The 20,702-nt window shown below is 64.1% G+C and overlaps 1 protein-coding gene across 7 annotated transcripts in view; it reads right to left on the reverse strand.

Annotated features, from left to right (window-relative positions):
* Positions 1 to 20,702, reverse strand: part of OSBPL5 (oxysterol binding protein like 5) — a 75,400-nt gene that overhangs the window by 23,952 nt on the left and 30,746 nt on the right. For 2 of the 7 annotated variants that reach the window (XM_078057630.1, XM_078057631.1), the window contains exon 2: positions 191 to 347. In XM_078057630.1, the coding sequence (XP_077913756.1) occupies positions 191 to 347 (157 nt within the window). Of the gene's footprint in view, positions 1 to 190; positions 348 to 9,094; positions 9,238 to 17,852; positions 18,001 to 18,026; positions 19,312 to 20,702 lie in introns of those variants that run through there. The other 5 variants (XM_078057633.1, XM_036067774.2, XM_036067775.2 and 2 more) reach the window with 5 other exon arrangements.

A 20,702-nucleotide genomic window follows, 5' to 3' on the forward strand; every position in this document is an offset into this window, starting at 1 on the left:
CCCAGGGCTTCAGTACCCTGCTAGCCCTTTGTTCATTCTGTACAGTACCAGCACCTGGGCGGCGGTTAGCTGAGCAAGGCTGTCGCCCGCCTAGCCAGGACAGCACAGAGAGGGGAAGGGACCTGCCTGAGGTCACAGAGCCGGGGGGACCCAGGCCCCGGCGGCCGCCCCAGCCCGTGCCGGCGCTGACCTGGGCTGAGGGGGTAGAGCTCATTCTCTCCACCGAAGAGCAGGTTCCGGCTGAGTTTCCGGGGGTCGACTTTCTGGGGGGTGGAGGAAGGCGGACACAGTGAGAAGCGGCGGCGGAGAAAGGCCTCCTCCTTCATGGCCTGGGTGCTGGGAGGCTTCTGGAAGGAAAGAAGAGACGCGGTCACACCTACGTGGAGAGCAGGGGCGGCCCTAGGGGCCGGCGGGCAGCCTCCCACCCACCCTGGCAAGAGGCACTTCACAGGTCAGGGGTCAGTGGCAGGGGTCACCCCATCTTATAGTCAAGCCCTCACTTGGGACGTCTCAGAAACAGACAAGGGCCTGGGGGGCCTGCAGACCAGCGGGGGGGCGGTCAGCACAAGGAAGGCCATGCCCGGGCTTCCCAGAGCCCTCGAGGGAGGACTGCGCCCGAGCCCGTGTCGGAAGCTCGGCCCAGAACAGCCCTGTCCAAGTGTAGCCCCTCATGGGTGTGGCAGGCACCTCTCTCTGGAAACACCCCGCCCCCAGGCCCAGCACTAAATTGGCTCTATCGACCCCGGCCACGGCCACGTGGACCTGAGACGTGCCACTGACCCATGCCAGGCCACCAGAACTTCCCTCCCTGGTGACAGAGCTCTAGGTGGGGAGATGGCCGCTGACACACACGGGGGGGGTGGTGGGGGTGGCCGAGAGCTGCCTAGAGAGAGTGGACGGTGCCCAGGGCACCAGGGGCAGCTGGCCTGGGACCAGACCCCGCTGCCCTGAGACCCTGCCCCCCGCACCCCCTCGGTCTGTCCTCCGTCTGCTTCGGCTCCTCCTCGGAGGTCTCTGCTGCTGGCGCCCCAACAGCTTCACTCGGAGAGAGACACAGGTGTGCTTAAAGCCAGGTGTGCCCCGATTCACACTCTGCCTGAGCCCTGGGCACTCCTGAATGGGCTTCCTTCCTGCCCCAGGCCTAGCCCGAAACAGCCCACCACTCACGAGCGGGCCTGGGCCTCCTCCTGGATCCCTGCCCCCTCGCAGCCCGGTCCCCCCCAGGCCTGGTGCAAGCAGGTGACCGGTGACGTAAGTCCCCAGAGCCGTCAGCCCATGTTATAGATGAGGAAATTGAGGCTCGGGGAGCTGAAGGCCTTTCCCCGTGGTCACAGCCTGGGGGTGGTGGCAGACAGGGACTTGGGCTCCTAGTCCTATGCTCTGTCCACTCCCTAGGACCCGCTCCGGAAAGGCCCACGGAGCCATCTCTCCTCCGGGTCTGGGGCTGTGGGGCGCCTCCCTGCGTGGGCCCATGGCTTCCCGCCAAGCCCAGGACAAAGGCCCCATTTCTTCCCAAGGCCCTGGGCCCTTCAGGGCGGGGCTGAGACACACGGAGCCTTTCTGGCTGTGACGGGGTGGGAGAGTAGGACTGGGCGGGGCTTCGGGGTGGGCACGGGGGCCCCCCGGGGCCTTCGTGGCCACCCCAGACCCTCCTCTGTGCCCCCTGCCTGGGGTCAGAGTGAGGGGCTCCCAGCCCCTCCAGCCCCTCCCTTCCTAACCTGGTCACCTGGCTAAGCTTGTTACCTTTTACCGATGGGGAAACTGGTTTCAGAGAGGTTGGGATTCTGGCCCATGGTCATGCAGCCACTGAGCGGCAATGCCCGTGCTTGAGCCACCTGGGACCGACTGCAGAGCCTGGCTCCCAGCCAGCACTCCCACGGCCTCAGCCTGGCTTCCAGCAAAGCCGCTGCTAGGCCAGCAGGGCGGGCGTCTGGGCGGCCCTGCCGTGCTCGTCAGCGTCCGCGGACACCTGCAGCCTACCAGGTGAGTCAGGCATGAACTGGACCTGGAGGGGCCCCCAGGAGAGCGAGGAGGGCTGAAGGCACAGGCAGGCCTCCCTCACCTGGAGCCTCGCCTCTCCTAGGTGTTAAGTCTTGCCCACATTGCCTGAGATTGGCTCGGCTCCCCAGCTGGCCCGTCTGCGCCGGCTCCATCCAGGGCAGAGTGGGGAGGGCACGAGGATCCTGGCTGCCTTCTCAGACCCTATCTCATGCCTTCTCCCAGCACTGCTAGCGGCCATGGGACTCTGGTCTGTGAGCTCCACCATCCACCCATGTACCCTATCCTCCTTCCTTCCCTCCCTCCCCTCCACCTATCCATCCATCCATGCATCTACCCATCTACACCATCCTCCCTCCTTCCCTTCCCACCATCCATCCACTTACCTATCCATCCTCCCACTTACCTATCTATCCATCTACCCAACTTCCCCATCATCCACTCAACTATTTATCCATCCATTCACTTGCCCATATACAATCCATCCATCCATCCCCATCTACACCATCCTCCTTCCCTCCCTCTCTCCCATCCATCCACCTACCCATCCACACCATCTTCTCTCTTCCCTCCCTTCCTCCCATCCATCCATCCACCCATCTGCCCATTTGCCTATCTATCTATCCATCCATCCCCATCTACACCATTCTCCTTCCCTCCCTCCCTCCCATCCATCCACCTACCCATCCACACCATCTTCTCTCTTCCCTCCCTTCCTCCCATCCATCCATCCACCCATCTGCCCATTTGCCTATCTATCCATCCATCCATCCACCATCTGTCCACCCAACCTCTCATCCCTCCCTCCCTCCCTCCCTCCTCCATGGATCTTTCCAGCCAGTCAGCTGAGCAGCCTGCTACCCCTCCTTCCCTCCCCACTTGCTCCCTGTTAGCTCAACAACCAGACCCATCAGAGGTGACATTCGAATGCCCAACTACTGGCGCGGATATTCTCTGATCCGAATGCAGTGCAGGGGTGCACGAGCACACATTCCTCTGTCCTGACGCCCCACACCAGTGCTTGGGCCCCCGCGAGCCTCCTGTGACCCGCTCAGACAGGGAGGGCAGCACTCTTACTCAGTAGTGCTCCAGGGTCTACACAGCTCTGCTGAATTCATACCTCCCTTGGCCTTCCCGCTGCCCACCCTGGCTGCGGTGGACACTGGGTGCTTTCTCTCCACCGTGGTCCAGGCCGGAGCGAGGTGCTGGGGAGCGGATGCCGTTTCATCCACAGCAAAAGTAAATCCAGGTCCCATCTCCCCAGTGGCTGAACCCGGTCCAGACTCAATGCCCCCCTCGCCCCTGTCCTCCGGCCCCTCCACGACCCTGCCCCTCCTCCCACTCACTCTCCCGGCCACACGGGCCCCTTTCTGTCCCTGGAAAACGCAGAGCCCATGCCCGAGGGCCTCTGCTCTGGAACGTCTTCCCTGGAATGCCCTCGCCCACATCTCTCCCTGGTGGGGTGCTTCCCACACTCAGCTTAAATGTCACTTCCCAGAGGGTTGGCCCCCCTTACATCTCACACAGGCAAATTCTCCACATAGCACTGGGAGTTCCAGAACCTTCTCCCTGGTGTTCCTTTCTCACTAACTCTCTTTCCCCATAGGACACACACTCTAGGAGAGGGGGTGGCATCTGTCTGTCCTGCTCACTGTCTACCCCATGCACGCCCCGAGCAGGGGCTCGCAGAATGGCTCAGGACTTGGGGACCCCGGAGGTCCCTGGGGTGGATGAAAGCCACACAACAAACACCCCTGGGCCTCATTCCTCCTTTTCTGCAGGTCGGGGCGGATCCTTGGAGTGGTGGTCAGGGTCGGTTTGGGGTGGATTTCCAACATAGCCCTGGAGAGGTAGCCCTGTTCCTGCCTGCCCACCAAGCCAGGTGTGGTGTGAGCGCTAGAGAGCCCGGAGCAGCCGAGGACCAAGTCCTGTGCTCTGGGCGCTAGCAGGAGGCAGGGTGGAGGTGGGGGCCTGGCACCAGGAGGCTGCCAGGCTGCCGGGACCATCAACCCAATGCTGGGCAGGTGGGGCCTCCTCACGATGAAAGCTGAAGGCCCACAGGCCCTGGGAGGGCAGCCCCCCCATCCCTGGAGCCCGAGGGGAGGGAGAGAGAGCTGAAGAAAGGAGCCATGAGGAAACAGACGCCCCCCAACCCCCCGCAGTTGAGCCAGCCCCCTCTGGGGCTGCACCCACGGTGGGCAGCTGCCCCTCCCTGCCCGCTGGGAGGCTCCCCGGGCCTGGACTCCAGCTGCCCAAGGGCTCAGGGGCGCTCTCTCTGGTCTCCCACCTGGGGCACCAGAGCCCTCCCGGCATCCACGGGCCATGGGTCCCACGCAGGGCTGGCCCAGAGCGGGCCCGGGCCAGCCTCGCGTCCCTGAGTTCAAACACTTGTTTGGGTACCTGCCAGGTGACAGGCTCTCTGATGCTGAGCTGAGGCCGACTGGCCGACAGCAGGCCCGGGGAGCGGGCACGGAGCCCACCCCAGCCCCCACCCCCCGGGAGCCGGCGCAGTGCCCTGCCCCCCACCGCAAGCTGCCTCCTAGGCAGTTTCCTGCCTCTGAGCACCGTCCCCTCCACTGCCGCCCAGACGCCCACCTTCGGGCCAGAATAATGGGATCCTTACAAAGAAAGGTCACTGGTGCCTATCAGGGCTCCCCAAGCGGGACGCCCAGCCCGGTTATCTGGGCCCAAACTCACCAGGCCTTGGCTCTCAGTGGGAAGGGCTGGGACTGAGCAGGAATCCGGCAGAATCCAACAGAATGGACTCACTTCCATCCCCCTCGCAGGCCCAGAAGTGGGGGGACGCTTCTGACCACATTCCTCCCACCACGCCCCAGAGGTGTGGGGAGCACGTGGAGCTGGGGAGGAGTGCCCCGTCTCTGACGGCCGGGGGCCTCCGCTAGCCGCGGGTATCTCCGAGCACCAATCTATAAAGGGAGGTTTCCTCTGGACCATTGGTGGGAGTGGAAGAAGCAGGCACCCGTGGTCTGGCCACCACCACCACCAACGTGGCCATGCCTGCACTTTTGTCTGAGCCCAGTGGCTTGTAAGAGGCTGTGGGGAAGACGCCCCGAAATCACAGAGAAGCTCAGGGATGAAGCAACGTCAGACCACCCATTTAGCTCTCCAACCTCCCGGCCGATGGAGAGGTCAGCAGTCCCAAGGCTCGTGACCATGAGGACCCTGCTGATGGGAAGCCATGGCATGGTCCAGCCCAGCACCGACGGCCCTTCCTGAGAGCACACACCAGCAGGAGGTTCCAGAAGCGTGCTGGGGCCTTGTCCCCGGGCAGCGCCAACCACTTGGGCTCAAACTGGGCAACGTGAGCAGCCCCCACGGGACTGCATTTTGGGGTGTGGGAGCTGGTCCCCCAGGGTCACCTGACGCCCATCCTGCGTCTGGACTGGTGTTCGGGCCCTAAGGGGCTTTGGAGCTGGGGTGTCTCCAGTCCCTCTGTGGTGCTGATGACCCTCAAGGCGCCCCTGGGCCCCTTCATACGTGTGATGCCACCGGATGTGATGCTTATGGCACCCGAAGAGGGGGGGGATGCAGATCTCACCATCCTGTTTTAAAGATGCAGAAACCAAGGTCGCCAGAGGGAAAATGGCTACTCTAAGGCCCTGTGGCGTGAACCATTCCCGGGCCCCCTCTGGTGCTGTTGCTTCAAGCCCTGAGTCCCTTCTGTACTTTGGAGGGCTGAGCCCAGGGCCAGAAAGGAGGGGAAGGGGCCAGGCTGGGGGGAGGTGGCAGAAGCCCCTCGGCCCCGAGACACTTCCCAGATATGGCCACGGAGTGTGGCTGAGCCCTGGGGAGGGGGCAGGAAGTGGCTTGCTGGCCTGGGTGTTCCCAGGCTGACTCAGCGGGTCATGTGGCTGGGGGTTAGGGCCGGGCCTCCTGACCGACACCTGGCCAACTGCATGCTGAGTGCCCTGGTCAGCCGGTCTGGGCACCACCCACTTGCACTCCCTGGAGCATACTGTTCCCACCCAGTTCTAGGGGGCCCCGGTCCCCTGGCAGGACTCCACGTGGTCCCCTGCAGGCCTGACCCCACCATGTCCCTCCCTGACCCTGCCCACTGTCCTGATGCAAAGGGGACTGATTTTCAGATGCAGACTGCAGCTTGGCGGGGGGTGCTCTCTGGGGCAGGGGCGTGGTGGGGAGGGGGAACCCAGCTAGGAGACCTGGGCCTGCGGGGGTCCCTGGCCCACTCTCAGTGTCCACATCTAAAGCAGGGAGGTGGGCTTGGGCCCCAGAGTGACCTCACGCCCCCTTCAAGGAGAGATGCTCTCACCGCCCCTGCCGGGGGGGGGGGGACTGGCCTCTGTCTAGAAGTCCTCAGCACACCTGGGGGGCCTCTGCCATCCCCACAGGCCGCCGCTGCCCTGGTAGCGGGATGGACAGGCAAGCAGTTAGGCGGCTGCCACAGGGGGCACGTGGCCAAAGTGGGGCACACCGCCGTCTGCTGCCAAGACTGCTCATCTTCCCTCATTGCAGGGCTGGAGCCTGGAGTGTGGGCGGGCAGCTCCGACAAGAAAGCTGGACAAAGTGGGCCATGGGCTGCCGTGAGCCAGAGCTCACGTGCGCCTCACTGTCCCCGAGCCTGGGAACCTGGGGCTGCAGACGGCGGGGCGCCCATGGCCGGGGGAGGTGGGCCACTGCTGACCCCAGGGGAGCCCTGGGGGCTTGGGCAAGCCTACACTCTCCTCCAGACCCCTCCACCTTGGTCTCTCCCACTGCCCACCCCCACGCCACCCCCACGGGACCCTCTGCCCTGGCTCCTGTCCGGTGACTCTGGGGTCAGCAGGTAGGTACGCGTGTGGGCCCTTCCCTGGAGGAGCCAGCAAACAGAAGGGACAAGGACATGGGGCAGGGGCGGTGGGGGGTGGTGGGGAGAGCTAAGGCCAGGACCAAACCCTGCTGGGGCCCTGGCAGGGGGCATCAGCCCTCGGCTGAGCAGTCGGGAGCTGGCACAGGCAGGGACCCACCTTGTGGCAGCCCTGTCAGGGACCTCACCGTGCAGAGGGGAAGCCGGCCCAGGCCCCCTCCACAGCCCCCCATGCTGGACTCCATCAGCAGGCTGAGCCCTCAGGAGGAGGGAGCGGATGGTCCCAGTGGGCCCTCCCTGGTCAGACGGCTGGGTTCCACTCTGCATCTCAGGATGGGGCGGCCCACAGGGACGCCTGGACGGTTCTGCGCCCTCTCTCCAGGGAAAGGTGGTCCTTCACGGGCTGTCGTGGGTCATCTTATTACATGCCAGCCTGCCTGGCCCCAAGCTGCTCGGTGCCCTGACACACTCGGGGGGACGCACCCCGATCTTGAAGGACCCCCTTTTCACAGCCCCTGGTCCTGTGCTGCTGGGCATGTGGGGTCTTCCCACAACATAAATCCCACCTGGGCTGTGCCCGAGGCCGGGTCTGGGATGTAACCGGAGCTTCATGACTGCACCACGTCCACCAGCCCAGCCTGGTCTCGGGGCCCTCCCCAGTCAGAAAGAGGGGCAGCCTGGAGCCCGGGGACGGGCCCTGTCCTCCCACCCACCTGCTGCATGGCATCAAGCCAGCGACTGGGGGGCTGCTGGGGGCTCCTGGCTCCCCATCCTCTGGGCTTGCAGCAGCCTACACACACAGACACACAGACACACAGACACACAGACACACACCCAGGAGAACCCTGACCAATACATCTGGACATCGTGCTGCTCTCGCTTCTTGCCGCCATCACCGCGGGGGGCCCCACCGCGAGAACAGAAGTGCGGCAGGTGGGGAGGCGGCGGCCGTCGGGTACACTGCTTGCTAACACATGTGCACCATGACCGTGGGTAACGCCAAGCCCTAAAGAAGGAAGCCTGGCATTTCAGGAGCACAGGGTCCCGGGAAGCCTCGGCGCCAGGGCCCGCAGGAACCGGCAGAGTCTCCCTGCGCAGGGAACCGTCCACGGCGAAGCCACCACTCTGGTGCCGTGAGGCTGAGGGGCGGGCTCCAGACACAGCTGGAGCGACCGGGTGGCTGGGCAGACGTGCCCGCAGGGACCCTCGGTTTGCTGGCGGCCCAGGGATATCCGGGCTGGTGGACGCTGCGCGGTAATTACACTGCAGTCATGTTCCAGAACCGGCCTCGGGCACAGTCCAGGTGGGACGTCCTTGGAACACTGTGGGATTTCTGCAGGCCCCTGCCCTGCTCCCCACTGTCCGGCTGCAGCTGCCTCCTGCCCCTGGAGGGCCAAGGTCGATAGAAGCGTGATCAGAAATCCAGGTCAACAACTGAACTTATGCCAAGAACTAACTCTTTAAAATATATCATAGAGAAGACACACACCCAACGGCCGCCCGTTCGGGTACAATTCTATGGCTTCCTCCTCAATGCCAACCGGCTTTGGATTCCACGCACCCATGGCCTCATGGGTCCCCGGGTCAGGGTGAAGCCTCCTTTCCTAACCAACCCCCCCAATCTCGCCTCTGCAGGGAACGAGGCCCCAGATCTGGGCGGGAGCACCTCCCTGCCTTGGATGGAGCAGAACAGCGGCCCCGAGCCGTCCCTTCTGCTCCTACCAATGGCACTCAGGCTCTCCAGCCTTAAGACTGGTCCTGTGTGCCCCGCCTGCTCATTTAGGGGAGCAGCACCCCCGCCTTCCTCTCCAGCCTCTGGGTCTGCACGGCCCGCTGAGTCTCCACTGCTAGCAGGGGCCACCAAGGACTCCTTACGTGTGAGAACGCCATCCAGAGCGGTGACCGCTCCCGCCAATGGCAGCCCATGTCTCTCAACCCAAGTGCGGGCGGCCAGGAACCCCCTGCTCTGGGCTCATCTGGAAATGGGCGGCACCCGGCTTCCTCCAGGAGAACCCGCATTGGGACGGGACACGGACCCCGGACTCCCTTCTGCCCTAGCTCGGGTCCAACCCCCTGGCCCTTGGTCCCCCGCACAGTGGGGCTTCCAGAAGGGCTCAAGCTCATGCTTGCGTAGCACTGAGGTGGAAACGGGTTTCATATGGGGTTTTGGGGTTCGGTCACTGCTTGAGCGGCATGGAGGGGCCGGAGGGAGGCCTGGCTTCCCGGGATTCGGAGGTGAATCCTTGTATAAACTGGAAACTCCCTCCTCACCGATCGGTCCCACTTCTCACAAGGCAGACGCTCCACCAACGTGCACACGCCACCCGGCACTGTGTCCTCACCGGCACCGGATGCTGAATGAGTCAGCAGGTGGGCGGCAGGCACGAGCCCGCCCTTCGGCCTCCCACTCTGTCCAGGGGCTGGGAGGATCCACGTCCTGAAAGCAGAAAGACCCCAAATGCTCCCTTTTCCTGTCTTCTCTCCATTCCACAGACGAAGTAACTGAGACCCCTAGAAGGGGCTGACTGGCCCAGGGTACGTGGCCGGTTAGGGGAGGCCCCCACTCCCAGCTCGCCTGCGGCAGATGATGCTGGGCCCCTGGCACCACCCTACATCTGCTGGGACTGAACTGAGAGCCAGAATAGGAGCTCCAGGGACAGAACGTCCTCTGGGCCACCGCCTGCGGACTCCTTGCTGTACCCCCAGCCTTGCCGGCCCTGGAGGAGAGCGCACAACCCTGCTGGGGGGGCGGCTGTCCTTCGCAGCTCCACTTCCAAGTTCTGCACGCAGTGGGTCCAACTGTGGCGGCCTCCCGCAGCCCTGTGCACCTACTATGTGCCGCACACTCCCGCCCCGGTGCAGCCCGGCCCGGCGGGTTTGCGTTCATCCGGGGAGCAGCTGTCCGCACCTCTCCCAGGTGAAGCCGATGGGGTCTCGCGTGGCCCCAGGCCCCCTGCCTTCAGCCTCCAGCATGAGGCCTTGCTCCCCTGCTGACGGGCCGGGCAGGCGGCTGCTGGGGCGCGAGGGGGAGCCCTACTTTCCGGGCCCTTCTGGGGTAACCAACTGCGTCAGCTGCCGGTGACCCCGAGGCAGGCTGTGGACAGCCCGCAGTCCCGGCTGCCCCTGCCCCTGCCCCTCCCCGGCGGCGTGCGGGGAAACCGGTTCCGTCAGAAGTCACGTGTCTGGCACAGAAAGTGGGCCTGCGAGTCCAGCAGGACCAGGCCGGCACAAAGCCAAGCACCCTCTTCCTGACCTGCCATGGTAGGGGGCGGTCCAGAAAGGTGACCTGGCGTCTCCAGGATGTGGCGGCCAAGCCCGCAGGCCCCCAGGCCCGGCCACCAGCCCCCCTCGCTCCTCGGACCCAGGAGCCTACCGTCCCCAGCCCTGAGCAAAGCCCGCATGAGGGCGCCCAGCTTCCCGCTGAGAAAGTGTCACAGCCCGACCCATGAAACCTGGTGGGGCCATGCCGAGGGTCCCCAAAGAGGCCAAGAGAGAAATGAAAACATAGGTCCCCACAGCAATGTGAACACACATGTTCGAGACAGCCAAAGCGTGGTCGCAGCCCAGCTCCCCGCGGGCTGATGGATGGGGAAGCGCACAGCGGTCCGTCCACACGGGGACGCGTACTCAACCACGAAAGCAATACAATACGAAACCCCACCACTCCGCGGGGCCGTTGGGGGGGTGGGGGGCGGTGTGCAGGAACATGGCATCATCAGCTTTTGGTGAGGGGCGCCGTGTCTTCTTTAAAAAGCTGAATTTCACGACTGAGCATCATCCCTGCGGGACCCTGGCTAACCCCAAGCCGTGTGGTGCTGACCCAGGACCCACCACCCTGTCTCTGGGAGCGCGGTGGGCATGCTGAGCCCATTTTACAGATGCTGAAGCGGCGGCCACCCAGCCCCAAATCCTGCCGCCTGTGAGCTGTCTGGTGGAGTCACTGAGACGCGGAGAAGGGTCCAGAGACCCCTGGAGAGCCGGGTCCCCGAGGCTGGGCCCCCCTAGCTGTCAGGGCTAAGAAACCACCCCCAGGGGAGATGAGAAGGCAAGGTTTCTCCCCAACGTTCTGAGCCCTACATTTCGGTCTGTTCCTGGACACGCTGCTCACACTAGGAGATGACAAGTTCTAAGGCATGAAGCACCAACAGGCACCTCGTGAGCAGCAGGTGACAACTAAAAATGACACCAAGAGTGATAGGAGGCTGGCCCCGGGTCATGACATGTCCTTCTGGGTCAGGATGGGCTTTACGGACACCTGCCTGCCAGGTCGGTCCCTCCATCTACGCCTGCCTTCGGGGACGCCCCAGGGAACCCAGCCCTGGGGACCTGCATCAGTCCGGAAGAGCCTCAGCTCGGTGTCAAGGGGCAGCGTGTCCCAGCCCCTGGGGGTGGTGCTCGGGGAGGGGGAGCTTCCCAGTGGTTCCCCCGCCCCACGTGGGGTCAGACTCCTGGGTCAGCTGGTGTGTGGAAGGGCCCCCCATGGGGAGAGCGCATGGCCACCCCTCCAGCCTCTCCTCTCTAACCGGGGCGGAATGTTGGACATCCCCCCAGAGCCAACGATGGCCAGCGGAGGCGAGGCGTCAGGCCCGGTGGGCTCCACCACAGGGCCTGGGCCCCCTCCTCCTCCTCCAGGCGAGAAGCCACGCGGCAAGCCCCAAGTCCCGGGCCCCATGTCAGTCGCTGACAGTACAGGGGGCCGGTGGGGGAGGTGGCTCCGCTGGGTCTCGAGGCTTTTGGAAGAGAACTAACAAGTGTCCCCAAAGAGGGGGTGCACGAGAATCCTGGGGCCGCCGTGACAGATGACCACACGCTGGGTGGCTTGGCTGCAGTAGTTTATTCTGTCCTAGTTCTGGAGGCTGAAAGTCCAAACTGCAGGTGTGGGCAGGACCCCGCGCTCGCTGGAGGCTCTAGGGGAGGGTCTTTCCTGCCTCTTCCAGCACCTGGGGCCCCACATGTCCCTAGGCTGTGGCCGCGTCCCTCCAGCCTCTGGAGGTCACGTGGCCCCTCTCCTATGTGTCTGTCTTAGACTCCCTCTTCTAACTCTTAAAAGTCACTAGATTTAGGGTCCACCAGATAATCCAGGATGACCTCATACCAAGACCCTTCACTTTGGTTCATCTGTAAGTTCCAAATTCCAAGTAAGGTAACGTTCATGGGTCTTGGGGTTAGGACTATGACCTATCTTTTTTGGAGGTCACCATTCAACTCCCTGCAGGGTTTCAGGGTCGCCCAGCCCAATGGAGACCTTCGGGATGGGGTGAAGGGGGCTTGCCATGATGCAACCACCACGGGCAGGTATGCGCTGCTCCCCTTTGCTTGCAGGAACCCCACCTGGCCCTCACCCCGTTTCCACCTGTGCAGGCCCCCCGCGCTCACCTGGGTTAGGCCAATGACCCACTAGTTCCCCTCACTGCCCCCGATCACCCTCAGCAGAGCCAACTTTTACCCCCTTGCCCCCTTGACTAACCTCCTCAGGGCTCCAACCATCCCCTGCATGAAGCCCCTGGGTACTGAGCCTGGCCGTCTCCGTCCGCCCAGGACCAGCTCGGACCCTGCAGCTGGGAACGGCCATGCTCATCGGGGCCTGTGCATCCCAGGGGGTCGGTGCATCCCGGGGGTCGGTGCCAGGTGGAAGCGAACTTCTGGAGGCGGTATCCCAGACTCGAGCCCTTAGACCCTGCCCAAACCAGCAAGAACCGAGTGCCATTGAGAGCAATTGCACACCTTACTGGTGAGAACACCAAGGCTGGGGAAGGGAGGGGGCCCAGGACCTTCTGGAATGGGTGCTGGTTCATCACACGCCTTTACTTTGTCACCGGAGGAGGTCGTGCCAACCACCAGCACACTCAGGGGACTGGGTGGGCTGGGAGCTATCCAGGGATCAGCTAGAAAACACGCTCCAAACACGGTCCCTGGGTGCAGCCGCACATGTGAACCGGGCCTCCCGGAGAGAGGCCCGCCCACCGCCCAGCCCGGGCCACACCAGCCCCAGCGCCTCGGCCCCAGGAGCCCAGAGAGCCAACTGTCACCTCTCTCTGGGCCATCATCTGGAGCTCGTGGAGGGCGGGGAGCCAGGGTGCTCTCTGTGGGAGGGCGGAAGGGGGGCCTTAGAAGCGGACCTGGGGGGCCCTTGAGAGTAGGGGTGAGAGAAGATGCAAGGAGAGCGTCCAGCCTGGGAGGAGGCCAGGAGGCCCCATGGGCACGGAGGCTGGACCCCGGAGACAGGGTGTCGGGGCTGGCCCTGTCTGTTTCCACACTGGGTTTCCACTGTACTTTTGGCCACGCGTCTCCGGCGGGACTGCTCAGCTGCTGGTGGGCACCGGCCACATGCCGGGGTTCCTGGGAGCAGGTGGGTTTCTTTTCGGGAGGTGGGGTGAGCCTGGGGGCACCTGCAGGGCTTGGGAAATAGCGTCTGGCACAGAGAAGCACAGACCGCAAGAGCATCAGGCCGCGTGGAGCCCCCCTCACCGTGGGGGGTCAGCACCTCTGTTTACTCACGTGCCTCCCGCGCTCCTTCCCACCACGCCCAGCGCGCAGGGGCTGGGATTTCAGACGTGGCTCAGCGAGGACAGAGGTGCCCCCTGCCTTGTCTCCCATGGTGAATACACAGATCGCACCTCCTCGGGGTGGGGACGGCGAGCGTGGCTGGGCGAGGCTGGGCGAGACCAGCGAGGGTTTGGGCCCCAACATGGCTCCTGGGGAGTCTGCCCACTCACGCGACCCCCAGGCTTCAGCTTTCCCCAAGGCAAATCCAGGCAGCTGGACTTGATGAGCTCGAGTCTTCCTCCAGCTCCAAAGTGGGAAGGGACTGCGGGTCCTGGCAGAGGCGGCTTTCCCACCAACACACACGAGTGACCAGCTGCACGCCTCGCCCAGGCCCGAGGGCACCGGGGGTGGGTGTCGTCCTGGCTGCGGAGCCTTGGGCACCTGCCCGGGGCTGGGGGCCGGACGGGGGGGTCCTGAGGGCCGAGCAGAGCCTGGCAGAGGCTGGAGCGGGGATGCTCAGCGGCAGCCCTCAGGCTGGACGTGTCTAATACTGTGTGTCCCCAGAGGGCCTGGTGAGGGGCTGCCCTTGACCCTGAGCTGCCTGGGGGTGGGGGTGGGGGGGCTCGTCACAGACTGAGGCCGGACCCCAGTGACAGATCGCGGTCTGCTGTTCGGTGGGAAGCATTCCGCTTTGGGGACCCCCCCTTGTACCCTGCAGGTCAGCCCAGTGCATTGAGCGCTGGCCCAGCTCATAGGTAGGCGCTGTGGACTGCGGGTGACGGACAGACGGAGGGAGAGAGGAAGGGCCGTTTGTAAACGTGAGGCAAACCATCACGCGCTCGGATCCTTTAAGCCAGTGATCTGACTTCCAGAGATTTAGCATCGGGAATAAAATCCCATCCCCTCGATCTGCCTGAGGGACGTGCTCTGCGGTGTTATTTTCAGAGGGAAACACCACGCACAGGTGGGTGCTAGCAACTGAAGGAGCGTCGTGCTGAGGACACTAACGTGGCCACAGGAGGGCAGCGGGATCGGCGTCTGCAACGGGGGGCTCGGAGCGGCGCCAAGTGTGAGGAGCAGGCTGCACACAGCACCGGGGGGCCCCCGATGGCGAGGCCTGTCGCCATCCGTCTGTGTGTAAACCAGTGTGTGTGACAAGGGCCCCCCTTCTGTGCGGGCCCCACAATGAGCGCGTGTGGCTTTATGGTAGGAAAACGCCCCCAGCGGAGCCATCACCAGGCCGAAAATAAGTCAGGAGAAGTGGAGGCGCTGTATCCTGCGGGGGACGCGGGGGACGCAGGAGACGCGGGGGGGAAGGCCTGGCAGGGGGCCCGAGGGTGCGGGAGGGCCCGGGGGCAGGTCCCACCTGTTGGGTGCCCAGTGCCCAGCCCGCACTGGACACATAGCGGGCGCGAATGACTGCTTCCTGGGGGGGGGGTCCAGCCCACCGGGATGTGTATACATCAGGCGCTTACTATCCACACTGGGCTGAACCACTGACCTCTCTTTCGCCTGAGTGGCCAAGAACAGACTGGGGGTACGCCGGGGGGGCACCAGAGGAAGCAGAGGCTGGGGGCCCTGGCCCCACAAGCCCACCGCTCTGGGAGGGAGAAAACGGCGTCTTCTGGGAGGGTGGGCTCGACCCCACCGGGAGCTCCTCAAGCTCATGAGGGGTCTCTGGGGTGCGACCTCCAGAACCTTCCCCGCTGCCTTTTGCTCTGCAGCATTGGGTGTGGTTGGCCTCGGGGCCCTGTCCTGGGAACGGGGTGCAGACCTGGAGGTGAGCCTTGGGGGGCCCGCGCCCTCCCACCCCTCCTGCGACACAGGCTGCGCTCCTCGGACGCCTCGCTCCCTGCCGGCGGGGATAAAGGCAGGTGGCACAAGAAGGGCAACATGGGGGTGGAGGGAGAACTGGGGGGTGAGCACAGAGGGCTATTTTAAACCACATTCAGGTGGATGAGATGCAGCCGCCTTTGGGGTTGGCGTCAGCGACAGTGGGGTGCCGAGGGGGCCTCCGTCCCGCCGTCCCCTCTGCTTCTGTGTGTATCTGACATTTTCCATGCTCTACAGTGAAAGAGGAGACGCTGAAAGCTTTCTCTTGAAGGCGTAAACGGAGAATTTCTTAAAAGGCTTAAAGCAAGAGAAGAAATGAGCACATTAGAGTCCCTTCCCCCCAGGAAGGCTCAGAGTTTCAAAGACTAAAAAGGAGCCAGGCACCTCTGCCAAAAAGGTGACAGCCAGCCAGGTGAAGGGCCCCCTACCCTCCCCGAGACGGCGGGGGGGGGGAGGTGCTGAAGAGCCAGAGCCGGCGGAACCACGACGGGGAAGAGGAGCAAGTGGCCACCGCTGCGCGTCCCAGTGGCCTGCCCTCTGTGGCCTGCAGCCCCCGACAGCGTGGACCCCCCGGTGGCTGGGAACCCAGCCCAGCCAGGGCCCTGCTGCAGAACCACTGGCAGGACCCCCCAGGCCTTCAGCTTAGCCCCTTTCCGAGGCCCCGGCCCTAACACTCGGTTGCCTGGCTGCCCAGGGCAGGTGTGATTCCCAACAGTCCCCCCACCCCCCGCAGGTCATCAGTGCCACCGAGCACCCCTGCCCAGCACACGTCGGAGCTCCCCCCAGGCGAGGGCAGCCTCCTCTCCCTTCCTCCCTGTCTGATCATCACCACCCCTCCCTGACCTGACGTGTCCACGGGCAGCCACTGCCCCGGCCAGGTGCCCGGCAGCTTGGGGAGCTGGCCAGCCTGGTCCTTGGACACTATCTGTGCGCTCTGGGGGCCAGGTGCTAGCGCACAGCAGTGTGGGGTCCTCACGCTCCCTTGTGCACTCGCCCCTTCCCTAAACACGCACACCCACACGCAGGGACACACAGCGTGTGTGCACAGGGCCACGCACCCGCAGCTAATCAGGAGTGACCCGACCAGCCGCCATGCCCCCCGCTAGCCCGGCCGCCCCGGTGTCCGTGCTCCGGATCTGGGCAGGAAGGGGCTTCGGGACTACGAGAGTGTGTGCATGTGAGTGTGTGCACATCTGTGTGTGCGTGTGCCCGAAACAGCCCCCCAGCAGAGGGGCACTGAGGAGTTGTTCTCAGGGCTCAGAGTCCCAGGGCCCCAGGGCAGACGGCACTGTTTTCTCCTTTTCTGTTTGGAGGTGGCTCTCTTTGAAGGATGTGCTCTGGTCCCCAGCGCCCTGGTCACAGCTGCCCTGCCCTCGGGTTCCCCCCTCCTGGCCTCGGAGGCTTGGGGGCAGAACTGTGATGCCACCAGATGTGGGCATGCGCAACGCGCCCAGGCCCGGCCGGCTGCTGCAGCAGGACGCGGGGAGCTGTGAGCTGGGAGGGACTCACGTCTCAGGGGCGGGTCAGGGGCCAGGAGGCCAAAGACCACAGTCTCCCGCACCCTGTGCCAGGGCCAGTGGCCTGTGCCCAGTGGGGGTGGGTGCTGTGGAATCCCACTGGACACGCTGGTGCAGGGGAAGCAGGGCACAGCCACTCCCTTGTTGTGGGGACGTCCCCCCAGCGGTCACACCCTCTGTTCATTCCCAGCTCAGCTCTGGGCACCTGCTTGGCTCCTTGCCTCTCGTGTGTAAAACAAGGCAGCCCCCGGGCCCACACCCAAGATTGCTGGGAAGACGATGTGACCTTACCTGTGTCACCTCCGTGATTCCAGAACCATCTGTCTCCTCTCCACCACCCTGGTCAGCTGAGCCCAGCTCTTACCTCTCCCTTCTCCAGGTGGCAGCGAGCTCCTGGTTGCTGCCCGCTGTGGCCACTCTCTCCTGGGTTGAACGGTGTCCCCCCTCAAAGATATGTCCACATCCTAGCCCTGGGACCCGTGCATGCGGCCAACTTTGGAAATAGGGTCTTGGCAGATGGGACCAAGTGAAGACGAGGCCACACAGGAGGAGGGTGGGCCCGATCCAATGACTATGCTCTTGCATGAGAACAGGACACAGAGAGACACAGGAGGGGCCCTGTGAAGACAGGGGAGAGGCTGGGGCCATGTGGCCACCAGCCCAGGGACGCCTGCAGCCCCGGAAGCCGGACGAGGCAGGAAGGGTCTTCTCCTGGAGCCTCCAGAAGGAGAGGGCCCTGCCCACACCTGGATTTTGGACTCCTGGCTCCAGAACTGGGAGAGACTAAGTTTCTGTGGTTTTAGGCCCCCGCCCAGTGTGTGGTCCTTTGTTACAGGAGCCCCTGGCGGCACACAGGCCCTCAGTTCAAGGTCAAAGCTGTGAGCAAGGACGGCGTGAATGGAAGCTGAGTGGGTGCTTCCTTCCTCTGCCCCAAGGACGAGGCCGAGGCCCCTCTGCCGCCGGACACTATCCAGACTGGAGGAGAGTGACCGCTCTACAGAGCGGGCAGCTCCGCGCAAACGCCACCACCTTCCCTGCTCCCCGTCTGGGGCACGTCCAAATCAGCCCCTTGCTCTGCGCCCCCCACCGCGAGCCCCTCACACGCCCCTCCCAGCCCCGTGCAGCCGAGGCACCATCCCAGCTTAAACCCAGCAGAAAACCGGCCCATGACTCCGCAGATGCCAGCCTGTCACCTGGGGAGGGGTCTCCAGGCAACGCAGCAACACCGCGGCCCCACGGCTGGGGTCACCTCGCGCTGTCCGAGCGGCAGCTCGTCCGTCCCACTCGGCCGGCTCCTGGAAGCCCCTGGAATGGGCCACCGAGGGCCCCCTCTACCCCCGGAGCCAGACTCCAAATGCGCTCATCACCTGCGCGCCCCGAAACGTGCGCAGACAGCCGACGAAGCTGGACACAGCGGCCGCACTGCTCCTCGCTGGCCTTGGGGACGGCGTCCCTCTCTTCACATTCTCTTTCCAGCTCCTGACCATGGCAAGGAGGAGAGTCTGGTCTTTGTCCTGCTGACCTCTGTGTCAGGGAGGCCAGGCCGCTGGGCGCCGGGCGGCTGCAGCGGACACGGCCAGCTGCTGGCTTCGTTCCGTCCCCTGCTCTGTATTACAAGTGACAGGATTTCCTAGCTGCAGCAACAACTGAAAGGTTCTTTCTAGATACAAATTGCTTATGTAAAAAGAAGCGAGTGGATTCACAGAGCCGTAGAGGCGGCGGTGGACAGATTAAGCCACAGAAAGCCCCCGGAAGCTGTCCTGAAAATGCCAGGAGCCGCTCAGAGTGTGGGGTCCCAGCCTGGCCGGGGGCCCGTGCTCCCTCCACCGGAGCCGGCCCAGCCTCGATTCCCAGGGTCTCAGCCATAAAACATAATATAAATACAGAAAACCACACAGACGTTCGGCTCCATGAGCTTTTCCGGACAAGCACCGTACCCGTCACCTGGGTCAGAATCCGGGGCCACCGGGGTGCCAGTCCCAGGCGGGGCCCCGCCGCCCTCCCGGACCAACCAGGCCCACCATGCACGCTGCACCTGTAGGGTCCAAGCTTGAGTCCTGCCTGCTTGGAAACGTTGGCCTTCCGCACCTCTGTTCTGCAGTCCCCTCCCTGGCCCACATTTTACGCGAAGCCGCCGGCGTCGGACCGAGAAGCTTCTGGACAAGCCGGGGCTCTGGCGCTCACTGGCTGGCCGGGTGGGCAAGAGGCGGACCGCCTGAGCCCTGATTTTGCACCGGAAAACAGCAGTCCCCGGGCCTCTCCCGAGCTTGAACGGAGCAGACACCTGTGCATCACACCGAAGGGCTGCGTCCGAGCGAGCACCGGACACCCGTCAGCTGCTGCTGACAACCGTGAGGGTCCCCGCTAGGCCCTGGGCGAGAATGAGGAGCACGCCAAGAACAAAGCCTCTCAGCAACTAAGTCAGTATCTCCGCTCGCGGTCTCGCTCACGACTCGCAGACAGATCTCAGGCTGTCTTGCAGCACCCCCTCGCTCTCGTGGTCTGCACACGTTTCCGACAATCTTATTTATCTCATTGCCTCGACAGGAGCAGGCTAGAAGCAGAAACAGGCTTTTTAAAGAAGAAAATAAAATAACCAACAACCCTCCAACAAGAAGCGTAAGAAAAGGAGTCTGCGGCCATTTAGAGGAGAGACGGTCAGTCCCGGCCACGTTGTCGGGGTGGGGTGGGGGGGCACGTGGCCGGGTGGTTCCCAGCCGCCTCGGCACCATCGCTGGGTGGTCTCGGGCAGGTTTTCTTGCCTCTTCGGGTCCGGGTGTGCCCATCTATCAAACAGGGATGCCGGTAGGGCTTGCTGCATTGGCGTGTTCAAAGGGTTAAAAGAGAGTTCATCTCAAACCCTTCAAAAACCGTTCATCACTTGTAAAATGAATTGTTGCCGGGAAAGGGTTAAATGACTTCCCACACCTTAAGGCTGCCAGGCATCCTGTGGGTGTTCACTCATTCTGGAAGGATTTCCACCGACTGTTCAAAGGTCTGCTGCTCGGCGGGCAAGCCCCCTCCAGCCCCGCAGGCGTGGGTCCCCGAGGGCCGCGCTCTCTGCGGGTTACACGGCTGCGGCGGCCGGCCGGGGTGGCCCGAGGCTGGGACGTGACGGACGGCCACGCTGGGGGGAGCGGGCGCGCCGGAGATAAGCAGTGCATTCCCTGTGCTTTCGAGATTTAAAATAAACTGAGGAGCAGACACAGTTCAGAACAATGATCGGGCTGGAGGACAGTCATTTGCCTGCGTGTCTGTCCCCTGCCATGCGCTCCATCATGGCATAAGAACCGCCTGCCGGCCCGGGCGGCCCTCTGGCAGGCGGGGGCCCCGCGGCAGGTGTCAGCAGTGGCCCGCGTGGGGGACGCACCAGAGGGACGCCCAGCCGGCGCACCAGGAGGGATGGACCCACGTCCACTTTGGCTGGACGACGCCTTTCCCCCTTTTTTGCTGCCCTTGGGGTTCTGGGCAGGGCTCTGCGGAGTAGAGGCCCCACTCAGGAAGCTCCCGCGGTCGGCCCCACTCAGGTACCGCGGGCGCTGCAGCTGAGCGCCTCCTCCTCCTCTGAGTGGGGGGGGTCTCCGCCTGCCCCACACCGCCGGGCCAAGGATGCCACGCAGCAGCCGCCCATGCGGCATGATCACAGGGAGGGGCAGGGGACCTGGAAGAGCCCCCCGCCCCCGCCAGAGTTCTAGAGCGCAGGGCAGGAGGGCCGAGCCTGGGGGCCCCGAGGACTCCGGACACAGCTGCCCTAGAGAAAGGTCAGCGAACGTGGGCACGCGAGGTCCACTGGTGCATCGTCTACACCCAGCCTGGAGGAAAGGCCACGTTTGGTTTCAAAAGGGCCACTGTGGAGGGAGGGGAACACCGTGGTCTGGGGTGTGGCCCCCACATGCCCCTCATCGCGCACCTTCGGCTGATGGCCACGTGTGTTTCCACCTGGGGGCCTCGGTGCTCTGAACGGCTCAGAGCGGAGCTCAGCTGGACCTCAGCTCCCTGGACCCTGGTCGGCTCTGGGTCAGGTTACTTTTGCTCCCAGCTTT

The sequence above is a fragment of the Halichoerus grypus genome, chromosome 11 (assembly GCF_964656455.1).
Source record: "Halichoerus grypus chromosome 11, mHalGry1.hap1.1, whole genome shotgun sequence".
NCBI classification, from domain to species: Eukaryota; Metazoa; Chordata; class Mammalia; order Carnivora; family Phocidae; genus Halichoerus; species Halichoerus grypus.